The following is a 24,856-nucleotide window of genomic DNA, read 5'->3' on the forward strand; positions in this document are numbered from 1 at the left end:
TGAATTTTTTTTTTTTTCTGTCTCTCTGTGCCCCCTCCCCTGTTTGAGTTGATAGCTAATCTGTATGCTATAAATATAGCCTTTCACTCAAAAGCTATTGAAGAAAATGGGAAACGTTTTAGTTACATTAAATTTTTTCACATTCACAGAGATGCTTAGAATTACAAGCATATACTCATTAAAAAAATACTTTACATGTGCATTGAGTACTCAATGCACAATGAAATATTTTATTCAATTTTTTTATTTATAAAAAAAAGTCTTCTACAAAATATTTTGCTTGTGTCTCAGGCTATGTTCGGAAATATCTCCCCGGTTGGTCAGGTTGCGGTTATGACGTCACTGGAATCTGGTGAGTCCGGTAGAACTGAGGTGTTTCCGAACAATAAGGAAGTTTTCGATTTTTCAATTTTATTTTTATATGATAGAGTAACATGTATGAACATCATAGGTGAAAAAATTTTTGCGATACGATAAGTAGTTTTTTTTTAAATTAATTTTTAAAGTTCAAGCGCCTGTGACGTCAGATGGCATAGGAAGTGACGTCCGATAGGAGAGAAACGCTAGCGAACCGGTTCCCATGTCATGGGAGAAATCGAAGTACGTGCATTCGACTTCGAAGATGAAACATAAAAGGCTTATCTCCTCGCGTTTCTGGAACATTAAACCTCTCATCCTCTCGGAAATATTCGAATATCACCATTAATATTATTTGAGGAAGATTATTTAGATTGTGCTTTAACGAATCCGGCCTCCATAGTGTGTTCAAAAGGATTATTGAATTTCTAAAAAATAAAAATATCTATGCGCTCAAAATGTCCCTAGCGAAAACAAGGGATCTTCGGCGGAAGGCTGCCCATTCGCGCCCTGTGACGTAGGCTCGTGACGTTTCAGAAGAGCGCACTTTTGCGCGTGGATTTTTAAAAATTCATTAAAAATCAACCACGGTGTTTTAAAATTCGGCGATGGTGAATTTTTTAGTTTTGAGAGTCAATTAACAATATGCAATAGCCAAAATATGAACATTTAGTAGGTTGCAACTTCCCTATTGTGGTTCTACCGCGGTAGTTCTAGTTCAGCAGCAGACGACACTCCAACCACAGAGTGTAAAACTTGAAACACGATCGTATTGGCCAAAAAATACCACGTGATCTGGTTAACCACGTCTAGTCTGCAGTGGGAGCGGTTGCAACCGGGTCGGCCACTAGAGAGAAACCGTACGCATTTCCAAACTCTGGTTGGTAGCACCAAAAATCGGCTGATTGCGACGCTTGCGGTGGCACCGGTGCAACCACGGCTTGTTTCCGAATGTAGCCTTAAAGATGAATTTTCTTTTTCTCTCTTTTTAAGCCCTTGGATTTTTGCAGTTTAGCCTGAGTCTTTAAAACATCAAATCGTGTTGTTTAGATAAAGTAAAACAAAAGGCATTTTACAAAACAAAAGGTACATTTTATTGCAGCACATTATTAGTCACAACTTACAAAAAATATTCACTCATTTTAGGAACCTTCATCGTAACATATGTACAGAGGCCGTGGATAAAAGTCTGCAAAAACTTGGAATGCACGACGATGTGTTTATTATGTTAACGTGCATGAGGAGTTTTGCATCAATAACTACCTAAACTATTATCACTGCAATAACATCGATGATTGGATGAAATACGCTCCAGATTCTATCACGTGAACAATGTATCATCGATTTTGATTGGTCTTGGGTTCACCATTTCTATAATTCGAATGTTTTCTGTGGTGTTAAAGTTCCTGGACTAAAAAAAATGCCTGCGACTAAAATTTAGCTAAATTAGATTGATCACAGCATCAGCTACATGTTTGTTTGATGATCTTATTTCAGTATTTAGGATACCTGAAAAGATACATCCGCAAAAAATTTTACTTTTACTAGCAAAAAAGTGCATGCTTTCGATAAAATATCAAGAGAAAAATGAAGTGTAGTAGTGTAAAAGCACATTTTGGTTTTATGTCCCCAATAAATAATTCAATTGAGAAACGACTGCTGTCTAGTAATGTTTTTGTACTAAAAGTAATATGTGTAGAATGAATGTTTTTGTACAAAACGTAAGTTTTTCAGTATTTAAATTGCATTGAATAAATAATTTTGAAGTTTATATGCTTGAACGTAATAACTACAAAAAGTTAGTAATCATTAAATGAATTGTTTATGTATGTATAAAACTGCTAATGAGAAATGTTTTATGGTACAAATAATTTACCAATGAAATAGTTATGCAAAGGGTATAACCATTTACTTACAAAATAATTTTTGGCTATATCTTGCTTGAGATCTTGTTTGCGGTATTATATTAAGCATACCTTACACACTCTGATAAATTATTCATTGAGAATATATTTTCTCTTCCTAGTGCATTTTATGTTCAATTTAAAGAATTTGAAAAAAATGTAAATGAAGAAATATTGCTTTGAGTGCGCGCATTTAAATCATTGACGCTTTAAATTTTTTGGTTATTAAAATAAATTTATATTGAAGTGTACCAATTTAAAAATTATTCAGAAAGCTCAAAAAAAAATTTAAGTTGTGATTGTTTTTAATTTGTCTTTGGAAGAATCATTTTTAGAATTCAGTGAGTATAACGTTTGAAGAGTCATCGGTTTTTGAATCTCAAGAATCACTTGTGTCCATTTTATGGTGGAGCCGCCATTCTTTAAGTGAACCACGGTTCTTTGCATTGAACTTACAAAGTTGGAGCGAACATATCGTCATACTAACAATAATGTCAATACATATTTTTCATCTGATTATCACGTGAAAATATATCTTAACTTATTGCGTTTGTGTATTTGATTAGTCTTTTTTTTTAAATCTATATTCAGTCAAGTATTTTTTTTAAGTTGCATTTTAGGAACAAATAATTAAGGTTTCATTTACGGCCTTATTCATCAGCCGATTCAACCCTTCTTCAGACACTCCCCCGAACCGATGATCGAAGTCTTCTACCAACAACGATCCTATTCACCAGCCCAGTTAAATCGTCGATCAAAGCCTTTTTTATCCAATCAAAAGACCTCGAACGATTGAGTGTATGACTGAAGTTCAACACGGCTGGTAAATGCGGGTATAAGAAGCTGAATTTGGCGGTTCAGGTGGCTAATGGAAGCTTGATTTGACTGGTCAATACGACCGTTTCTCAGTCATTAACAGATTGCATGACTATAGTGAAGAATTATCTAAATCAGATCTTATTTAAGAATTATCTAAATCAGGCTTTCAGCAGTGAAATCCCGTTACAACGAACTTCAAGGGACCGCAAATTTTGTTCGTTGTAACGGGAATTTCGTTATAATGGAATTCAAACAACGTACTGGGAATTAAATCGGGACTGAAATTTTATTTCGTTGAAACGGAAATTTCGTTGTATTGGTATTCGTTGTAACGGGATTTCACTGTATTTGCTCAAAATGATTTGTTCTGTGTATGTTCGTCTGCCAAGAGTGGACGCAACTTCTGGTTTGAGAGTGGAGGGAGTGTCATTATTGGAAAGAGAAGGGCAAAGACAATTTTTGAGCACAAATAGGTGGTCTGGGACGAATTGGTTAGAATAAAATATCCAAAATTCAATTTACTGAATATATATCTGATTGGTTAAGAAAGAGGGAGTCGTGTCCCCTATGTCACTCCCTTCTCTATTCGCCCTCGTCGTCAGCATAAATATATCATCGAAAACTAAATGGCCTATTTATGGCCATTTAGTTTTCGATGACTTTTTTTTTTTTTTTTTTGTTATTGAAGCATGGATTTATTATCAGGTGAAAATTACGTAGTTTAACTTTGCATGTTCTTGACATGGGGGCTAAGTCTTCAGGAATGGTGACGCAATGCTCGCTCCAGTTTGTGTTCGAACGTCATGATTCGACATCACACCACCTTTACTTCTTCTTAAAGGCGTAGAAATCTCCTGTGGGGTCTTCGATCCATGGATAGTTTTGGGGGCATTCTATGCAGGTATGGAGTCGAATGGTTTCTCCTGGAAGCTCTCTGGTGGTGAGAGGACAAGCATTTGGCAGGGAACAGAAGGGTTGTCCCTTGACATCGCACTTTTCTTTCCAGGGAGCGAAGTCCCGGATAGATGACAGCTCAGTGGGGGACTGCATCCACTGCAACACTTGCGTCATGGTGACGAAGTATACGTCATTCTTACCCAGTACTTCGTCCATCCACTGTACCAGGGCTGCCAAGTAGTCGGGGTTGAGTCTAAGCCATCCAGCGTGGAAGTATAGACCTGAAATAAAATTAGTTTATCTTTTAAGCAGGTGTCAATTTAGACAATACAATTTCAATGTTAGATATATCAGAGGTTCCCAAACTTCAGACCTCCGCGGACCCCCTCCGAAAAAATTACGAACTTCGCGGACCTCCCCTCCCCCTCCGGCGCGCGAGATTTTTTTTTTTTTTAACACAGTTATTTTTTTTTTCCTAATATTTTTAACGCTGTTTTTTTCCTTTAAATTTATTTATTCATTATTCTGTAATCTTTCTGTATTCTTTTCAGAGCTCTTGTCTGGTTTCTCATTTCTTACATTACTATTGTGAGTTATGGAAGTGAAATTCGATTTGAAATTTAAAAATAAAAATGTTATCATCAAATTTCGACAAGTTTACTAATAAAAATGAACTTTTTAAGTTAGTGAACAAAACACTGTTAGCCTAGTTTAAGTGTGTTAAGTCATGCACACAAAATGAATTAATGTGTAGTGCGTTGAGTTCCGGGGGGGGGGGGGGCTGCTGCGTCCTGCATGTATTTAAGCAGGAAGTTTTTTATTCCTCATAAATGTGCCTTCGTTTTGAATTAAAATATCATTACTCGTCCTTCAATCTCAATTATATTTAACGCTTTAGCTGGATATCACGCGGACCCCCGGGGTCCGTGGACCACAGTTTGGGAAACTCTGAGATATATGATACAAAAATGAATTATTTTCCGTGAACCTTGAAGCCTGTATTATTCATTTATTGGGGCAGTTGTATTTGTGAGGTTTGATAAAATTATTTATGTAAGATGGATAGAATTGTTTCTTGAGGGTCGATAGAATTGTTTCTTAATGGATACAGAAGTGTTTCTTGATAGATAATAAAACTTTCTTGAGGGCCAATAAAATCGTTTCTTGAGGGTTGATATAATTAGTCCTTTAAAGATGCAGTGTAAGAATTTGACAACGAGTAGTAATTCCTAATAAGTGGCAGATGGCGATAAATCATCCAGCAAAATAATTATGAAATGTTCTTTAAATGGATTAACTATGTATTTGAATTCATCCTCAAACAACTGATGCAATATTTAAAAAATACTAAAAATATTCGTGAAAGTTATGACAGAAATCCTGCTGTTTGTGACACAGTCAAAGGTCGATACCGAAGAACGATATCGTATTTGGACTTAACGTTCATTGATGATTCATCCAGAAAAAGTTACATAATGTCATGGGGCACACCACCTTCGCAATTGAGGAATGGTAAATCCTCCACTGACGTCAACAAACGTTAACATTTTTTTTTTGAGCAATCACGATTGCTTATTGTTCTCACTTGACTGTTTTTGGCGTTCCTATGATTTTATTTTCCCACCACCACCCTCCCACCATCACCGTCGACCGGCTCCTCACGATGCTGCACCTCTAGCGAAAACTGTCTCCAGGTTTCGTCAATATCCTACACTTACACGCATACATACACGCACCTACACACATATACATATATACACCTACACACACATACATACACCTACACACATACACAAAAACATACACACACAAACACACACACACCTACACACTCACATACACACAACTACCCACACACTCATGCCTGCACACAGACACAAACACACATGCCTACACACATACACAAACACATAAACACACACACACCTACACACATTCATACAAGCAACTAGCCACACACTTATGTCAGCACACAGACACAAACACACATGCCTACACACATACACATACCCCTACACACAAACACACATACCCCCACACACAAACATACACGTCTACATACACACACACACACACTCGTGATTGCGAAAAACATAATTTGAATTCAAGATGACAAAATTCAAATTAATTTTTTTTGTCCGATTTTGGAGGCGTATAAAACAAGGCCACAAGTTAAATAATGTTCTACGCCTTACCAAGAGGAGCACGATTAGTCTTGTAGTGTCTGTCGAAGTTGTGGTTGAGGAAGTTGTAGAATTGCTCTCCAGAGATGATGTTGGAGCAACTGTCCACCATGGCGCATCCTGCAAGCTCCTCGTCGAAGTTAGGATCGTCTCTCCTGTCCAACTCGTTCATCACCATTTCCCATACAGCGTGTGACCTTCAAGAAATTAAATTAAGAGAGTTAGGTGGTTAACCAGGTGCTGCTGGAACATTGGGCTACTTCATTTTTTTTAGCTACTCATTCAATCGTTTAAACAAAAAAATGTTCAAATCAATCGTGGTTTTCCTAAAAATAAAGGAAGATTTCAATTGAAAGGGGGGAAAAAAGTCTTTAAAAACTTGATATGGTTATCCAGATACTGTCCAACCACGGATTGTATGGAATTTTCAAACGTCCAGATGAGACGAACCTATCTGCATGAGAGGGAAAAATAAAAATTTGAGGAGTGTATTCCGCTCATTTGGATGAGACTCTGCTTCTGCAAAAGCTGACATCGCTAAAAGTAATACATTTGTCCATTTCCGGCTGTAAAACGGATGTTTGTCTTTCCGTACAATCCGTGGTCAGACAGTAGTGTGAAAATATTGGACCACATTTCACTTTTTTAACTTTAATTCATTCACATTTAATCTTTTGAGTAAACGTTTCGTTAAAATCAATCGTGGTTTGCTTCAAAATAAAGAGAGATTTCAGTTGAAAGAAAAAAGTCTTTTTAAAGTTTATAAAAACTTAGATTTGGGAATTTAAAAGTTGTTACAGGACATGCATCTCACCTAGTGGGACAGTTCTGTCCATTTCCATGGCACTTGTGTGGCATTCTGAAGTAGAGGGTGTATGGCCACAGTGGGGGGTTGGAGAGTGGTGCAGTGAGGGTGGAGTCGTACAGGAAGGCCTGTTCTTCCATCATGGAGAACTGCGCATTGCCACCGACCCTTAAGTATGGTGACCTTACGCCTACGATGGAGTTGTCAGTGATGTTTCCAAAGCGTTCCAGGATCAGTCTTACTCCGGCCATCTCTTTGGCCCAAGTGTCCAGGCTGGCATCTGTCCAATATTTCTCGATGTTTCGATGCCTGTAATGATAAAAAAACAGTCCGTTAATGAACAAATCTTCATTACACGCCTTCTGACTTAAAAAAAACCCCAGCAAAATAGTAATTTAGGTTTATCTGCGCCTGACATTCAGGCACAGGCATATTTTCTTATCTATCATAATTTTTGCTAGATAGTCCAGTCAATGAAGGCCAAAAATTACCTATTGTCGGAACAAATAGAGACAAGCTGAATTTTTGCCAGTTGCTAGTACCTAATGAAGGGAGTATTTTCCTAAAAGTTCCCGTCCCTCCCCCTTGAGCTTTCCCCCTATAGCCTCCCTTAAGTATAAAATTATAAGTTATCGAATAAAAGCTTGTGTATTCGTTAAATTTTATTCAAATCTTGTAAACATGACTATTTTATATCCTTATAATATAATACACGATAATTAACTTTTACATTTTTTATAAATTCACTAATATTTTTGTAATTTGATCAATTACATCATTTTACTTAATTTTTGCGTTTTTAATGATGTAATCTTGTACTCTTCTCATATCTGAATTCATTATTCGAAAAAAAAAGCAATGTAATTTTTAGAGCAATTTCTAAATTTTCCAAAGATATACACTTAAACGCAAAATGACTATAATGCGAGTTTTTCATGAGAAATGAATTTTAGAGCTTACGCGAATTCCTCGCCCGCGAATTTACGAAAAAGAAAATTTTCGCAAAGGAGTCGCAAGGCTTAAGTATCGCCTTCGTTATTAGCTATTAAATATTAGTTTCGTAAATGGACTTTCCCATTTGCATCACTGAAAATGAAAGTTCCACCCACCGTACTAATCTAAAGTTCGCTTTATTAGTGTTAATAAATAACCACTCCACATCGTTCATTTATATTTTTAAATTCTAAAAATGAAGTTAATGAAATATAATTTCACCAAAACACGCTCTTTATCAAAAGTATGAAAATGGAAAGAAAAAGAGAAAGTTTCAGACAAGTAAAGAAAAGAAAAAAATTTTCGATATGCTTGAACAACTAAAGAGTGCGTCGAATATAATTACTGTATCTACTGTACAGCACTATTACAGTGCTGCATTTTATTATTGCATGCTATACGTACGGTACTGTTTCATTTTATGCCTCTCTCTCCCATTCATTTTGTTTATCGTAACAGTTTGCAACATCGTAACAAGTTTGCAACATTTGCTTGCAATAGTTCAGTGTGATTCAGGGTTGCCCATCCCCCCCCCCCCCAAGTTCAATGGCGCAAATCCCCCCCCCCCCCAATGTTTCTCAACCGTCTTTCCTTTTTTTATTTTTTATCCCTCTTTTTTTTAAATTTATTATTTTTTTTAAATATTTTTTTATTTATTTTTTAAAAATATGTTTTATATATTTATTTGTTTTTAATTATTATTATTTTATTAGAAAGGTTCGGTGCTTCGCCAATGACATACGCACACACACGCACGCAAACTAAAATGAATGAAATAAAATATAAACAAAATAAAAAAATAACTACTTTAAATTAAAAATAAATTAATAAATGCATTTAAAAAAAAATTAAAAAATTCCCCCCCCCCCAAAAAAAATTTTTTTTGATGGCGCAACTTGCGCCATAATCCCCCCCTGTGGACACCCCTGGTGTGATTCATGATAAAAATGAGATTCTTTGACGATCTCTCTCGATTCGTCGTCTATCCAAGAGTTATTCAAATTCGTCGCATTAGATCGCTGATAACTTTCTGAATTTTTGAGATATTGAACTGGAATTTTGTTATGAGTTGGGGATCCCAGTTGGGTTTTAAATTATGAAAGTTATAAATTGCTATCTTTCGCGCATGTGCAGTAGGGTGGTCCAAAATTTCGAAGGTGAAAATTTTTTGAGTCCTACCCTCCCATTTTGTTCCAATGTATTAAAAAATAAATCAGACAAAATTTGAAAACATTTCGATAATATTTAGAGGTAGCTCAATGCAGATAAAGTTTTCATCATTGCTGAATAGATCGAATACGACACACGACCATTGACCTCACTAAGGTAAAATACAATTGCTATTTTTATTAACAAGAAAACAATTGCTTTATAAAATCGCTATTTTATATAGAGACTTAACAATAGCCATTATGAAAATAGTTTTGTAAACACAAGTAAATACATAAAATCTATTCCTTTAACAGTCGTGATCGAATAAATTTTCAACTTGTCGTTGCTTACGTATGTATTCTTAATTGTTTTGGTTTCACCACTGTTGGAATGGCAGTTTGCAGTTATTTCTGAAATGTATATGTCTCTTTACTTTAAAATAACTGAGCATGGCAAATACATCAATTAGATCAAAATCAGAGGTTTATCTTCTTAGTTCAACCATAAGTTAGCTGATAGGTAGTAAACTAGCTTCAATTTGAATGGCATTGGGTATGTTTCTTCATAACCATATTGAATTAAAGAAAACCGTAAGAGAATCTTCAAGAAATACAATACAAGAAATAACAACATTTTGGCAGAAAGCCAGAATACCCGTACAAAGACCCCAAAACTGTCAGCCCAAGTTAGAAAAACTTTATTAACAATGGAAGTTATTGAAAAAAAAAAAAAAAAACAGAAGTACAATGACACAAAAAAAATAAAGAAGGTAAGCTTTGCAGGACTGGGGCCTAACTGACAAAGTTTCTGCAATATGCCTTGACACAATGAGTGTCAATACCGGGGAAAGCAAGGATACCCGTGTTTTACTAGATCAAAAACTAAAGAAAAGGTTACTGTATTTTCAATGTCGACATCACATTATGGAATTAATTATTGTTGCGGTGTTTAATAAATGTTTGGGTTTTTCTTCCGCACCAGACACACCTCTTTTTAAACGATTCCAGGCCTACTGGGAATTCATAGACAAAGACAAATGCATCATAGGCATCAACAATAAGGACATTTCAGCACAAGTGACAGATGTAAAGGATGATACAATAGTGTTTGCTGATAGATTATTACATGACATGCAAGCGAGAGATGATTATCAAGAATGTCTTGAACAAAGAGTTAAATATTTCTTGGTAAAGCTCCTCCACATGGTATCAAATTTGTAGCACCTGGGGCCATGCATCATGCTGGATGGATGTCCAAAATTTTGTATTGTTTCAAAATATGGATGTTTAGCTGTCAATTTACCATCACGTCAATAGAAGAAAAGAGATTAGAAAAAATATGCATATTTGTTGTACATGTGTATTTAAAGGCTTGGATGACTGCTTCTATGCCTCAAAATGCACCGTATAGCGATTTTGATGAAATCTTTATTGAAGTATAAAAAGATTGATGAAGACATAAGCAAAACTGCAACACAGAAATTTGCCAATCACCTGTGGTATTTGTCAGAAGAGCTCGTGGCATTACCCCCCTTTTGCCAATAAAGTGCCACACAGCATTAAAAGACAGATGGTGAATGCAATGAATGAAGTAAATGAGAAAAATAATGTGGTGGAGTGCCCTAAGATTTTGCTAAAACATTTTATGGATATGAAATTTGAAGAACTTGTGACAAAGGGATCAATTTCATTTTTCCAAAGCATGGGTTTACCTGATACCTTCATTCACGTAGATCCAGAAATCTGGGAGCTTCAGGAGGATTTTAAAAAAGCAAGAAGGATTATTCAAAGAATTTCAGTGGTTAATGATAATGCTGAAAGGGGTATAGCCTTATAAAAGAGTTTAATGGAAAAATGACACACAATGAAGAACAATTCCAATTTTTGTTGCAAGTTGTCACAGAACATTGACGAGCTTATCCTGGATGTAAAAAGCAGAGTTTGTAATGTGTACTAAAGAAAGTCATATACATAACTATTGAAATATTATTATGTAACTATTTTTAACTTACAAAATGCTGGCAATTTTAATTAAATAAATTATATACTTTTCCTAGCATCAATTTTATTTCAATCTGCATTTATGGCATAAAATGATAAAACGCGAAACTTTGAGGCTGTTGAGCTACCTCTAAATATTAAAATTATGAGCTCAAATTTCACAATAATTATTTTTTACTCGGATGGAACCAAATGAGGGGGGTAGGACCAATAAAAATCAAAAATTTTTTAAAAAGGGCCTTTTTTGGACCACCCTAATGTGCAGTGAAGAATTAATTCAGTAAATTACCGCCCATTAGCAAGGGCTAAAGCAGAAATACGTGAAATACACCGCCAGCTCAGTCATTTCCAGCCGAGGACTGCAGTTTCGTGCTTATTAGCACTCCTCAGCCCGGCATAGGAAAGTGACTGAGCTGGAGATGGAAAACCTCTTAAGGAAGCCAAGAGTGCGAAACAAACTGGTAGCTAATATAGAATTAGCAGACCAGACGAGTGACCGAAGCAATGGTTCGGTCCAGCTCGAAGATTGAACGCGAGGCAAGGTATATTCAGTAAATTACCGCCCATTAGCCAGGGCTAAAGCAGAAATACGTGAAATACACCGTCAGCTCAGTCATTTCCAGCCGAGGACTGCCGTTTCGTGCTTATTAGCACTCATCAGCCCGGCATAGGAACTCCAGCTCAGTCACTTTCCTATGCCGGGCTGATGAGTGCTAATAAGCACGAAACTGCAGTCCTCGGCTGGAAATGACTGAGCTGGCGGTGTATTTCAAGAATTAATTGCTTTAAACGTTCATATTTCATCAAATTTGCAACAGTTTAAAGTACAGTCAAATTTTAGTATTAAACTTCTCTTGTATGCTGTCAAATTTTCATTAAGTTTGGTAAATTTTGATGGAAAACTTTGCGTGTTACGAGCCAAAAACCTTCAAATAAAATTCTTAGTTTTGAAAGAAATGCTTATATTTTCATGAAAATCAATGATACTTTTCCGAAAGTACGTTAAATAGTTGGAAATAGTCAGCTAATGAATGTCTGAAATTTACGCTTATTCTCAGCTATTGACTACGAACGATGATCAAAAAACATTTTTATTTTCCTCAATTTGTTGCTGATCCCCTAAATGCATCGGCGATATAACTTCTATTGGAAAATGACAGCTGAAGCATGCCTACTATGTGACAAAAGTTACAAAGCAATTGGTATCTTATCTCTCGAGAAATCCTTAAAAATGTGAATTTTTGAGTGTCCCAATACTTTTGGTGATATAGAAGCCTTTGAGCGGTAACTACTCTGATTTAAGGTCACTATATAAAGGGGCTTATCCGACATTTTGGTTCCAAAATTGCTGGGGCACAAAATTTGTTTTTATAAGGAAGTCTCGTTTGCAGAAAACTGGTGCCCAAGCTTTAGCTGAGTTGCTTGATTAATGATTGATTATTTTTTTCTGTAAATAAAAAAGATTTAATTAATACAAGTTAGAAAATAAATTAAGTGTGGAAATACACTCAACGATAAACATTTCCCAAAACATTTTTGTTGAATTTGTGAGTTAAATTAACTTTTTAGATTCACCTTAAGGGGTCTAAGTACCCTTAACCTTCAAAATGTTCGATTTTCTGGAAAAAATATATGTTATGGCTAATTTCATTCTGAACAATTTGATACCTTATTTATTACCATACGCAAAAAACTTTTCAAGTTATCGAAAAAATGCGTATACTTTCCCCATAGAGATTTATGTTAATAGCAGCTGTTTAAGCTTCTTTTTCTCGGGTTGCGTTTTCTCAGGTTTCTCGTTTTGCGCGCATGATATCTCAGAAAGTTTCTTATATATTTCTGTAAAACTTTTTGTGCATGCTTGTCTGGTTTAGTTTTATGATCTGAAGCTAAATTTGTTTTTTTTTAAAAATTATTTAATTTATTTTCGAAATTTTATAAGTTATCATCAAAAATTTCCAACATTTTTGGGGGGAAATATTTTTTTATTTTAATATTAACTTTTATTTTTAGTTAAAATTTAGGTTCAGATCATAAAAATAAACCAGGCAAACAGCCATGAAAAGATTTGCGGAAATACATAAGAAACTTTCTAAGATATCATGCGCGCAAAACGAGAAACCGGCATTTGAGAAAAAGAGGCTTAAACTGATCCTGTTAACATGAATCTCTATGGGGAAAGTTTCGCATTTTCACGATAACTTGAAAAGTTTTTTACGTATGGTAATAAATGAGGTATCGAATTGTTCAGAATTAAATTATGCATAACATATATTTTTTCCAGAAAATTGAAAATTTTGAAGGTTAAGGGACCCCTTTTAAGTGACATTTTACTCATTTGAACATCAATTGTTTTACGATATAGCAACCAGCAAATGTTATAACGTATTTATAAATACTGGAAACATGGTTGGATACAAAGCTGTTTTGGAACCAAAATGCCGGATAAGTGGACCTGCCCTCTTATAGGGGTTTTACTCTGAGTCGAAGCGCTTCGCGTGACCGGTGTGCTTCCGGCAGCAGACTGAACACTTTTTCGTGCAACACATTATATCATCCAGCGCACAATGCAATTACTATTACTTTGTCATTACGTAACGAGTTAAAAGATTTTTGAGCAATCACGAATTGCTTATTAAGCTCGTTTGACCGAAGTTGATGTCGCTCTGAGTTTTCAGATTACCATGACGACGAGAATGAGTCAAGCTCGTTGTTTGAATATTTACTGAAATGACACATTTTCGTCGCCATGGTTACAGGTAGTTTGCGTTCATTCAAGGCTTAACTTATGCAGATTTTACTTGAAAAAAAAGGGAAGGTGTAAAACTACGTTTTTTTCAGGAAAAACATCAACATAAAAGAACTTAAAAAGCAAAACTTCATCTGAGTTCAAAACTTCCAGATCACTAATCCCTATCATTTAAGATTGATAGGAAATGAAAAATATTATAAAGGTAGACACTGTAAATTTAATCTTTATGATAAGCATACGTGTGCAAATTTGCCATAATAACCAGATCTTTATTATCGCATCCTAATGATATCGTCGCCTCAGAACAACAGTAAAATATCCTACTCTTGCTTTGAGGCGACGATAGATTTTTCGAACTCAGGCATATATCATGGGATTACAGGTCCTTTTATCTTGTCTCATTTAGGTTAGCCAGGTTGAATGCATTGCATGTAGCGTATGAACCAAGAAAGTTGTATACATCGTCGCCTCAGAGCAATAGTAAGACCCATCTAAACCTGCTAACAACAGTAAGATATCCTATTGTTGCTTTGAAGCGACGATATATTCTTCGGACTTAGGCATATATCATGGGATACAGGTCTTGTCTGATTTAGGTTAGCCAGTTTGAATGCATTGCATGTAGCGTATGAACCAAGAAACTTGTATATATCGTCGTCTCAGAACAACTGTAAAGGTATCTTGCTGTTACTCTGAGCCGACGATATATTCTTCAAATTTGGGCAAGTATCGTGGGATTACAGATCCTTTTATCTTAGTCTCATTTAAGTTAGCCAGTTTGTGAATTGTAAAAACTTAACAAAGTTAATCATCAGGTCACAAAGTTAGGCTTGTGCCATCTAGAAAATTTATTTGTCATAAATTTCGAATTAATTGTTTTCATTTTTTTAACTAAATTTTACATCAATCCAATGTTTAACCATAAAATCGAGCTACGTCTGCATTCGCGCATGTGATTTGGTTAGAGCCGCTATATAGATAGGCCGACGCATCAGCTTAAATTTAGCTATTTTGGATCGGATTTTTCATTGTTGCACTGCTTAGGTTACCACAGCAAAGTTTCGGATTTCGCCAAATTTGCAGGAAATAATATTTTATTTTATAAACAATTCACGTGCCACTAATAATTGCTTACAGTGAACAATCACCAACGCGATAACTCGCCAGAAAAGACAACCACTCAAACATGCGCTCCGATCCAAAAAGGCTGATCTTAAGCTGATGCGTCGGCTCGTATATAAAGGGTGTCCCAAAATTAACGCAAGATTTGAATTTGCCACAATTTTTGCTGTGAATTGTTGGCAGCCACGAAAAAAGAACAATTTGACAGCTGGGAGTTTAGGCTTAGTAAAAATGGAGTGTTATGCTATTATACAGCCAGCGAAACAATTCAATCACTGCATAAGGAATTTCCTGTTCGTGTACTCTCTCGTTTCGGTGATATGAATTGTACCCTAGATCGTGTGATTTTACATCATTAGACTTCTCCCTATGGGGTTATTTGAAGTCAAACGTCTATGTCAGCAATCCCACAACCACCTGCGCATTACCTAATTGCGATATCGAGCGCCAATAACAGTAAATTGCTTGACCCGCCCAAACTTTCATTATTTTTCAAATAATTGTTCGATAATGAAAACGCATTATAGAATCGAAAACGCTCCATTTGTAATAACCCTAGACCCTCAGCTTCCAAATTGTTCTTTTTTCAAGATTGCCCACAATTTATTGCAAAAATGGCGGCAAATTCAAATCTTGCGTTAATTTTGGGACACCCTTTATATAGGGGCCTTAGATGTGGAGGATGATACTCACGTGATAGAGTGTGCTGCTATCTCATGACCCTTCCTGTGCAGTTCCTGCACGGCCGAGTAGTTTGTGTATTTGTGAGAAACGAAGAAGGTTCCCTTTGCTGAACAGCCGTTGGGGTTATTCCTTCCATCTCGGAACATCTTCTCGTACACGATGATGTTGTTGTTGTTGACGGCGTCGTCGAAAGTGATCGTGATCATCTGGGGCACCGTGTTCGGCTCCAGTCGTCCCGGGATCTGGGTGCCATCAGGGGAGCAATAGCAATCCGGGAGCACGCACTGCGTCTGGTCGCACGGGGGAGCTCTGTTGGGGTCGCGATCCACAGCTAGGAGGGAAAATGCATCAATCAGTTTGCAATACAGGAAGCCTACGAACTAGTTGGTCAAAAAGGATAATCCGTGGAAAGAAATTTACGGGGGGAAAATGGAAATAGGGTCAGTTGGGGTGGGGTAAAAACTCTATATCCACTCGTGTAGTCAGGGCCGGATTTAGGGGAGGGCAGGCGGGGCCACTGCCCCGGGGCCTCCACAACAAAGGGGCCCCCACAGTAAAATTTTTACAAAATATCCTAACTTTCACGGGTCAGCAAATTTTACGTTCTTTCTCCTAGTCTTTTTTTTTTTTTTTTTTTTGTATTCCTACAAAGAATGCTTGCACAAAAATAATATTATTATCGATGTATCAGAAAGCCCTGATTGCAAGTATCCATTTACTATCAATTTTTTATTACTTTCTTCTATATCTAATATATAGAAGAAAGTATTGGATTCGTGCAAATTTTCGAATTTCGAATTTTGACGGATTCGAACGTTTTGAGGTGTGCTGAGTCCATTTCGACTATTTTTGGAAAATGTCTGTCTGTCTGTATGTGTGTGTGTATGAGTGTGTGTGTGTGTGTATGTGTGTCACGTCTGTGTGTGACCAGTTTTTTGTGGCCGCTCTACAGCAAAAACTATCGCATGAAATCGAACGAAATTTGGTACACATATGTGCCCCTATGTGAACTTGTGCCCATTGGTTTTTGGCGCGAATTCATCCAAGGGGGGTGGAGCAATGGGACGTTTTTTGAGTTACGCGTGATTGCTATTCCTCAGGAAGTAACTGGCGGAATCAAACAAAATTTGGTCTATATGTTGCCAGTAACAGGAACAGGTGCTGATTCAATTTTGGTGTCAATAACTCAAACGGGGGTTGAGCTATAGAACGTTTTTTGTCGTCAATTGTGACTGCTGTATCTCAAGAAATAATGAACGGAATGAAAGAAAAATTTATCGGCAAGTAGCCCTTAGTGGGTATAAAAGCTGATTTTATTTTGGTGTCAACAGCTAAAAAGGGGGGAAGCGCAATCACCCGTTCTTTTTTTCCATTGTGAGTGCCCTATCTCAAGAAGTAATGCTACGTTCTGGTTGAAATTTGGAATATATGTGAATCCATATGTAAACAGGCTTTGGTTCAACTTTGGCGCCAATCGCGCCAAGAGGTGCTGATTTATTTTTATTATCATTATTTTTTTAGCGAATAAAAATAGCTTTATTAATGCAACAATAAGAAAGATTTTTTTTTTTTTGACTTATCTCGGGCATGTTTAGCAATGCTAAACAACCCCCATGAATCCAAATATCTGCAAAAAATCCAAGAACAGCAATGGGTCACTAAGGACCTCGTCCTTCGTAAAACCCAAACAAGATAGAATGTGCTCAGGTGAAACCTCTCCAGCAGAGCACCAGTGACACTCCGGAAAAGTCTTGATATTCCCAGAGAATCTAAGAGCTTTTGTGTGGCCACTCAGGAATCTCGAATATGTTGTCTGGAGGAGTCTACCCTTGAGTCTAAAGGACTCACCAGGACATTTTGCAAAATACCAGGCGTGTCTGGGAGGTGTTTTAAATTGGCGATTGAGCTCCATTTTTGAAATTGTGGAGATCTCACTGAAAGTAAGATCTCCACAAGGGCTCACACCCTCCGCAGCAGCAGATCTAGCCAAAAAGTCAGCCCTTTCATTACCCTCAACTCCAACGTGGGAAGGGATCCATTGAAAGTGAATTGTATGTCCTGATGAAAGAGTATGTAGTAGACTCAGAATGTCCAGGCTGGTCTTGTCGCCCACATTACTCCAATTAGCGAGGTGCTGTATTGAGGCACGACTGTCAGTCAAAATCCAGATTTCCTGGAAACACTCCTCCCGCTGAACAGCACACTGCAGACCCTTCCTGATAGCAATCAGTTCTGATCTAAACTGACTGAACAGAAATTCGGGTTTCTGATTTTAAATTCCAAGGCCCCAGAGGGAGTAGGAAATAAGAAAGATAAATCGTAATAGATTGTCGTCTGCGTATTTCTCGTGATTTTAATTGTATGGAAATGATCGGAAATATTATCTCAATGATTTAAAATTTTTAACTGTTGCCAACTTATGTTTGTTAACAAATAAAATATTTGTAATTAATTCAAGCAAGGCTTTTAAAATAACTTTCAATTTTCGCTCTTTGCTTTGCTTTTGCAATAATTCAGACATTGGGATGGTCGTCAAGTTTTTGCATGTGTAATTTTGTTTTTGTTGGGAATATTGCTTCCTCGTCAAGCATGGGGAGGGATCAGAAAAAGGAAAAATATAGAAGAAAGTTTCGTGATGGCCACAACATACTAGTTTGATCGAGCATTTCAATGGCTTTTTTTTTAAATTCATTTAATTTGTAATTTGCACCTATGAGTTAAAAAGAAATAAAGTAAGTAAAAAAAAAAAAAATCCGAAAAATGGTTAACTTTGCAGGTCATTCTTACAACTTCTCGCTTCTTGAGCTCAAAAATTTAAAAATTATTTGACGAAATGGCTTGAATGGGAATTTTCTAAATCGAAAATATCGGATATATACATATATCAAAATATTCGGATACATATCAAAGTATCGGATATTTTCGAAAATATGATGATCTTTTCGAACCCTGATTAGGGGCCTCCACTCCTTCGTTGCCCCGGGGCCTTCACACTTCCAAATCCGACCCTGCGTGTAGTAATTTTTGAAACTAAACTATTAGTGAGTGAAGACTGGGCAACATGAAGAAGACATTCTGAGAGCTCCGCCTCTTTCCAAACAATCGTCTAGACGTCATCATTGTTGAAAGATGACGCTGCGAAAAGAGTTCTTGTTTTATCCTTAGTGATCTTACATTTTCCTATTGTGGTGGTTGTAATCAGGGCTGCGGAGTCAGACTGATTTTGGGGAAAAGGAGTCGGAGTCGGGAGTCGAAGGTTCAAAATTCCAAGAGTGGGAGTGAGACATTTTCCCTCAAAGACCGTAACTCTACCAGTGCTTGTGGAGTCGGAGTCAAATGCTCTAAAACTTCCGGAGTTGGCAGTTTTCCCTCCGACTCTGCAGTCCTGGTTGTAATTGATTACAGAATACTGTACTCCGTTCAAGCACTGTTTATTGCACAAAACTAAAGGGTGTCCCAAAATTAACGCAAGATTTGAATTTGCCACCATTTTTTCCATAAATTGTTGGCAGCCATGAAAAAAGAACAATTTGACAGTTGAGAGTTTAGGGTTAGTAAAATGGGGTGTTATTGTACCATACAGCTAGAGAGAGTGAAACATTTCAATGACTGCATAAGGCATTTCCTAGTCGCGTACTCTCTCATTTCGGTCATCAGAATTGGCACCCTAGATCGTGTGATTTAACATTTTTAAATTTCTTCTTGTGGGGTTATTTTTGAATTCAAAGGTCTATGTCGACAAGCCCACAACCACCCGTGCATTACCGTGTTGCGATACCGAGCGCCACTAACAGTAACTGCTTGACCAGCCTCAACTTTCATTATTTTTGAAACAATTGTTCAATAATGAAAGCGCGTTATTGTATCGTATAACGCTCCATTTTTGATTACCCTAAACTCTCAGCTGTCAAATCGTTCTTTTTTCAGGGTTGCCAACCATTTATTACAAAAATGGCGGCAAATTCAAATCTTGTGTTAATTTTGGGACACCCTTTACATCCTCACTGTTCGAGTGACAAACACGCTCTGCCAATGCAGACTTTCACACTCCACCTCGGGGGTGTGTACATGATTCCACAATTGAGACAGTGAGAAGCAAAGGGATGCAAGTGGACTATTTTAAATTTCGAGAAAAACGCGTTTAAAGATCAGATCCTAGATAGGCTTTCATTGATTTTTTTTCCCTAAATCATGCTATACAGCAGCGTCTACCAGGGCTACTAGTACAATCTCTTGCCCCAAAACAGAGGAGAGGTTCACCTACCATCTATACTGGTTATCTCCAAATTTGTAATTTTGCCACTTGCATCCCTTTGCTTCTCACTGCCTCAATTGGGATCTCCATAACTGCATGGGGATTCCACAGTAGCACAACTGCTCGAATATTTGGGGGGTTCCCCCACACTTCAGAAGATCAGCAATTGTAAACTACTAACTGGTTTCAACTAGTTTTACTTGTCATGTGAAGGTTACTAGCAACATTTGTTCATGAACTTCACCTTCCTAGCTGTTTTGATGTGCCAATTAAGTGTTTCAATTTACCCCATAATCCTGCACTCTGAGGTAAATGGAAACAACGATTTTATTATATTATTATTATTATTATTATTATTATTATTTTTGAGGATTGAATTCTTGTGTAAATAATACCTTTGTATGTATTTTACATAAATTCAGCTCATAATCTCGAGCATCATTTTGCAAACTGATATTAAGAAAACGCCTTCTTAAATGTAGAAAGCATTTCTTGCATATAGTTTAGGTGGAAACTTCTGATGTATTCATATTTAGCACTTCTAATTGTCATGGTACGAAATGGAAAATTCTTCTTTTGTCAATTTTTTGGATTTAAATTGCATTAGAAGAACATTGAGAAATTAAATATTAATGTAAATTTTAAAGCCTGTTAGAGCTGAGAAGAAGTAGAAAAACGAATGAAGCAAAAGAAAATATTACGCTAACATTTTCACTTAACATATACAGGATGTCCTGAAAAAGACTGACTGTTTTTAAAAATTTGTAACAGGAAAACGGTAAATGATAAAAAAATAATTCTTGCAGAAAATTCATGTGGTGGATCGTAAAAATTTTCCCCCGAGTTCCGAATTTTAATTGAAAATTTTTCCAATAGATGGCGCTGCAGGTAGTAAGCCCGTAAATCAGAAAAAAATAGAAAATTACATCATAATTTTTCGAAAATAATGAACAAAAGAACAAAACAATATTTTCAAACAATCGTCGGTTGTTATCCCATGTCGCAGTCGGAGGAAAAATCGGTGAATTTCAATTCTCTTTTTTGACTTACCGGCTTACTATGTGCAGCGCCATTTATTAAAAAAATTTTTGAACTAAAATTTGGAACTCTGAGGGGAAAATTTAGGGTCCACCACAAGAATTTTCTACAAGAATTTGTTTTTTATCATTAACCGTTCTCCTGTTATAAATTTTTGAAAACAGTGAGTCTTTTTCAGGACAACCTGTATGTTTACAGTAATTGTTTACAACATAACAGTGCTGGATCTGGGGGGGGGGGGGGGAGGAGCCGGGGTCCTTGCCCTGGGCGGCAACTTCTGAGGGGTGGCAATTCACTCTATTTCTGTGTTCTGTCGTTGAAACTCAATATAAAAACTCGAAGGATGATGCGCAGGGGCGGCAATTTCAAGATTTGCCCCAGGCTTGAAAAAATCGTAGATCCGATACTGCATTATAAACATCCAGGATAAGTTATTGCGCTCACGTATTTCAGCTACTGAAATGATTGGAAAACATTTATAAAAATCTCTCACGAGTCATTTTGTTAAAATTTGTATTGTCTTCAAAGATGGTATTATACAACGTCCATTGATAGCGAATGGGTTTTGTTTGTCTGTTGGCAATTTAAGTAAATATTGCGTCGAGTTTGATCAATTTATGACACTTCACAGTTTTCGCACTATTAATTAAATTAATTAAAATGAACATAGCAAGTACTACTACAGTTGACGCTCATTATAACGACCACACATTATAAAGACCTTTCCATTATAACGACTAGTAGTAAAAGCCCCAATTTTTTCCCCATGAACTCAATGTTAATTTACTTTCGGCATAACGACCGTTATGCCGAATACAATTTTAATTCAATACAGTGATTGATTTCAGCGTACACTATTTCCGGTATTTTTTCCAATAAAACAAATTTGTAGCTTGAAATGACTCGAGGAAGGTGAAGATTACGAAGTGGATATCCTTACAGCTTTGCATCTCTGTAATATTGGTCATAATATTTTGCTATCATAATTTTTTGAAAAAATCCTAAGATAAAAAATAATTTCGGCATTTAACTGGAATCTTTGAAAAAGTGCCAATTTTATTGGAGCAACGGAACATGCATGATACATGTATATATAGTTTTCGAATTCTACCTCTTATAACGACCATTCGTTATAAAGACCTTTTTCTCTGGGACGGAGATAGTCGTTATATCGAGCGTTGACTGTATATACAAAATCAGCAGTGCTAAAACTTACTGCAAGCATTTTCATCTGAACCATCACTGCAGTCGGGCAGTCCGTTGCAGAACAATTCCTTTTCAATACAATCGCCGTTCCCACAGGCCAGCTTGCCAGTGTCGCATAAAGGTTCGTCTGTCGCCAACAGTGGTGTTGCTAGACGAGGCTCTGAAAACAAAACAACCATCAATACCTTTTTGCATTTATACAATATTCTGTAACTAAATTAAGAAACTCAGATTCACAGGTAAATCATTGTACAGTCATGTTACAAGAAGTTATAATAACGTCTAACAGGATTGAATTAACGGGCTCAAAATTTCTATGTATGATTACTGTCTATCTTCTCCCTGAAGTTGTTCATTATGTAACGAAATTGGTTTCGTTTCATATTACTGGATGTTTTTCTTATAAAAATTACTATCTCGAAGCTGCTCAATTTGTGACGATATTGGTTTCGTTTTATATTACTGGATGTTTTTCTTATAAAAATTACTACCCCGAAGCTGCTCAATGTGTGACGATATTGATTTCGTTTCATGTTACAGGATGTTTTTCTTGTAAAAATTACTATCTCTAAGCTGCTCAATGTGTGACGATATTGTCGTTTCATATTACAGGATGTTTTTCTTATAAAAATACTATCTCGAAGCTGCTCAATGTGTGACGATATTGGTTTCGTTTCATATTACAGGATGTTTTTCTTATAAAAATTACTATCTCGAAGCTGCTTAATGTTTACGATATAGGTTTCGTTTCATATAAAAAGATATATATATATATATATATATATATATATATATATATATATATATATATCATGAAGCTGCTCAATGTTTACGATATTGGTTTCGTTTCACACAACAGGATGTTTTCTTTTAAAAAATAAGGAAATGTTTTCACTACATTTTACACATTGTTGATGGTACATGATTTAAAAACGAAGAGCAGTAAAATGAAAAAGCACAGTAAATCAGTTTGATTAACTAAATCATGTATACTTATTTATTTCAATAAACAAAGTCAGATGATTTGATTAAATCAGAAAAAGAGTTAAACATACTTGATTGTGTTTAACTCTTTTCTATTATCGTTCTGAATAGATTAAGTCAGAAAAAGAGTCAAAGATACATCCTGAAAATTACTTCAACATTGTAAAAATGTAGTGCAAAAATGATAGAAATGATTCATTATCAAAATTTAAAATAAACCGTTAAGAAATATATCTATCTTTGCAATGTATTTGTTGATGATGATGACAGGCATTATTTTTTAAAAATTGAACTTCTTCGGCTAGACATAGGCATGAATTGTCCAAACTTTCAGTGTTGTTGAGATTTTATGAATTAATTTAAATTTATTTGGAACATTCTACCTACATTGAAAGTCTTTTTTCCACCCCGTTTGAAAATTAAATTTTGGGCAAAAACTTTTAACAGTTATATTTAAAGCAGTAATTATGGTTCGCTTTACAGGAGAATAGTTTTTGGCTTTGCCTTCGGCACGTGGTATCCGACGATTCTATTTCGCTGTTTTCGGAAGAAAGATTATGATCATAGCATTTTGTCGTAGAGGACACTAAGACTGTTTTGCACATTTAAGGGGTCCGGGACACAAAAATCGTCAAATTTTGCAATTTTTTTTAACCATTTAAAAATTAGTCCGTTTCTTCTGCTTAAAAGGACGTTTGAATCGCGTTTCTATCTTTATTAGAACAAAAGATATAATTCGTTTTGTTGCCCGCACCTAACTAATGTGTATTGAACTTTAAAACTTTAAACGCGTTTTTCTCCATGATGCAATTTTTCCCGATTTCTTGCATTCAAACTCTTATAAGTCAGGAACTAATGAAGATAAAGTAAGGAAACTTGGAGCATGTCTTTTTCAAACAGTTTACTTTAATTTTTATTCGGCGATTTTGAAAAAAAACGTTTACTGCAAAAAATATGATTTTTTTTAAAAAAAAGTATCTTCGAATTTTTCGAAATTTTTCTTCAAATATTTTAAATTTTTTATTGAATCAATATTTTTAAAATCGCCGAATAAAAATTAAAGCTTAGATATTTGTGCATACTTTAAAAAAAAAAATGAAATTCGACCAACAATATTTTGAGTTATAGCAATTTAAAGCAACCCCATTTTTTTAAAAAAAAACAAATTACATTTAAATATAAAAATTTTTTTTTTCCTATTTATGTTGTGATTTTGCTTATTAATTAAATGGTGAATCAGTGTAAAAAAACTCAAAACTCTAAAGTATATAATAAAAAAATTTTTCAAAATGTGTACAAGACCCCCTTAAATGCGCGCCAAAGTTAAGGTTATCTCATTTAAAAGCATCAGAATCTGTTCATCGATCATCCCCGCGCTGAACTAAACTCTGCGTTCAAGAAAGCGGGGCGAAGTGCCATTTTGTTGTGAACGGACATACCTAACAGGTGGCTTGATTAGGTAATCAAGAACATGAAAAATTGTAATTGAACATAAAACAAATTATTGTAATTTATCGCACTTGTCGTGCATAAAGCTCGTGCATAAAGCCCTGGATCCTTCTCTTAAGTAGCGACACACTTTGATCCATGCACTCCACGCCGCTTTCGATTGCGATTGGAGGCGGGCAGTCACGTGGGCTCAGTCCGCCATTTTGTGTCGTTGCCTGTGTGATTTCACTGTGCGGAATACTAGATATTTTCTCTT

General features: G+C 35.9%; 1 protein-coding gene across 1 annotated transcript in view; it reads right to left on the reverse strand.

Annotated features, from left to right (window-relative positions):
- Positions 1 to 1,328: 1,328 nt before the first annotated feature.
- Positions 1,329 to 24,856, reverse strand: part of LOC129235085 (chitin deacetylase 1-like) — a 28,050-nt gene continuing 4,522 nt past the window's right edge. Inside the window, exons 2-6 of the mRNA XM_054868764.1 lie at positions 22,178 to 22,327; positions 15,678 to 15,999; positions 6,975 to 7,274; positions 6,173 to 6,357; positions 1,329 to 4,258 (exon numbers count right to left, since the gene is read on the reverse strand). Coding sequence (XP_054724739.1) covers positions 3,906 to 4,258; positions 6,173 to 6,357; positions 6,975 to 7,274; positions 15,678 to 15,999; positions 22,178 to 22,327 — 1,310 coding nt within the window. The 3' untranslated portion in view covers positions 1,329 to 3,905. The remainder of the gene's footprint in view (positions 4,259 to 6,172; positions 6,358 to 6,974; positions 7,275 to 15,677; positions 16,000 to 22,177; positions 22,328 to 24,856) is intronic.

Source organism: Uloborus diversus, chromosome 2 (assembly GCF_026930045.1).
Source record: "Uloborus diversus isolate 005 chromosome 2, Udiv.v.3.1, whole genome shotgun sequence".
NCBI lineage: Eukaryota > Metazoa > Arthropoda > Arachnida > Araneae > Uloboridae > Uloborus > Uloborus diversus.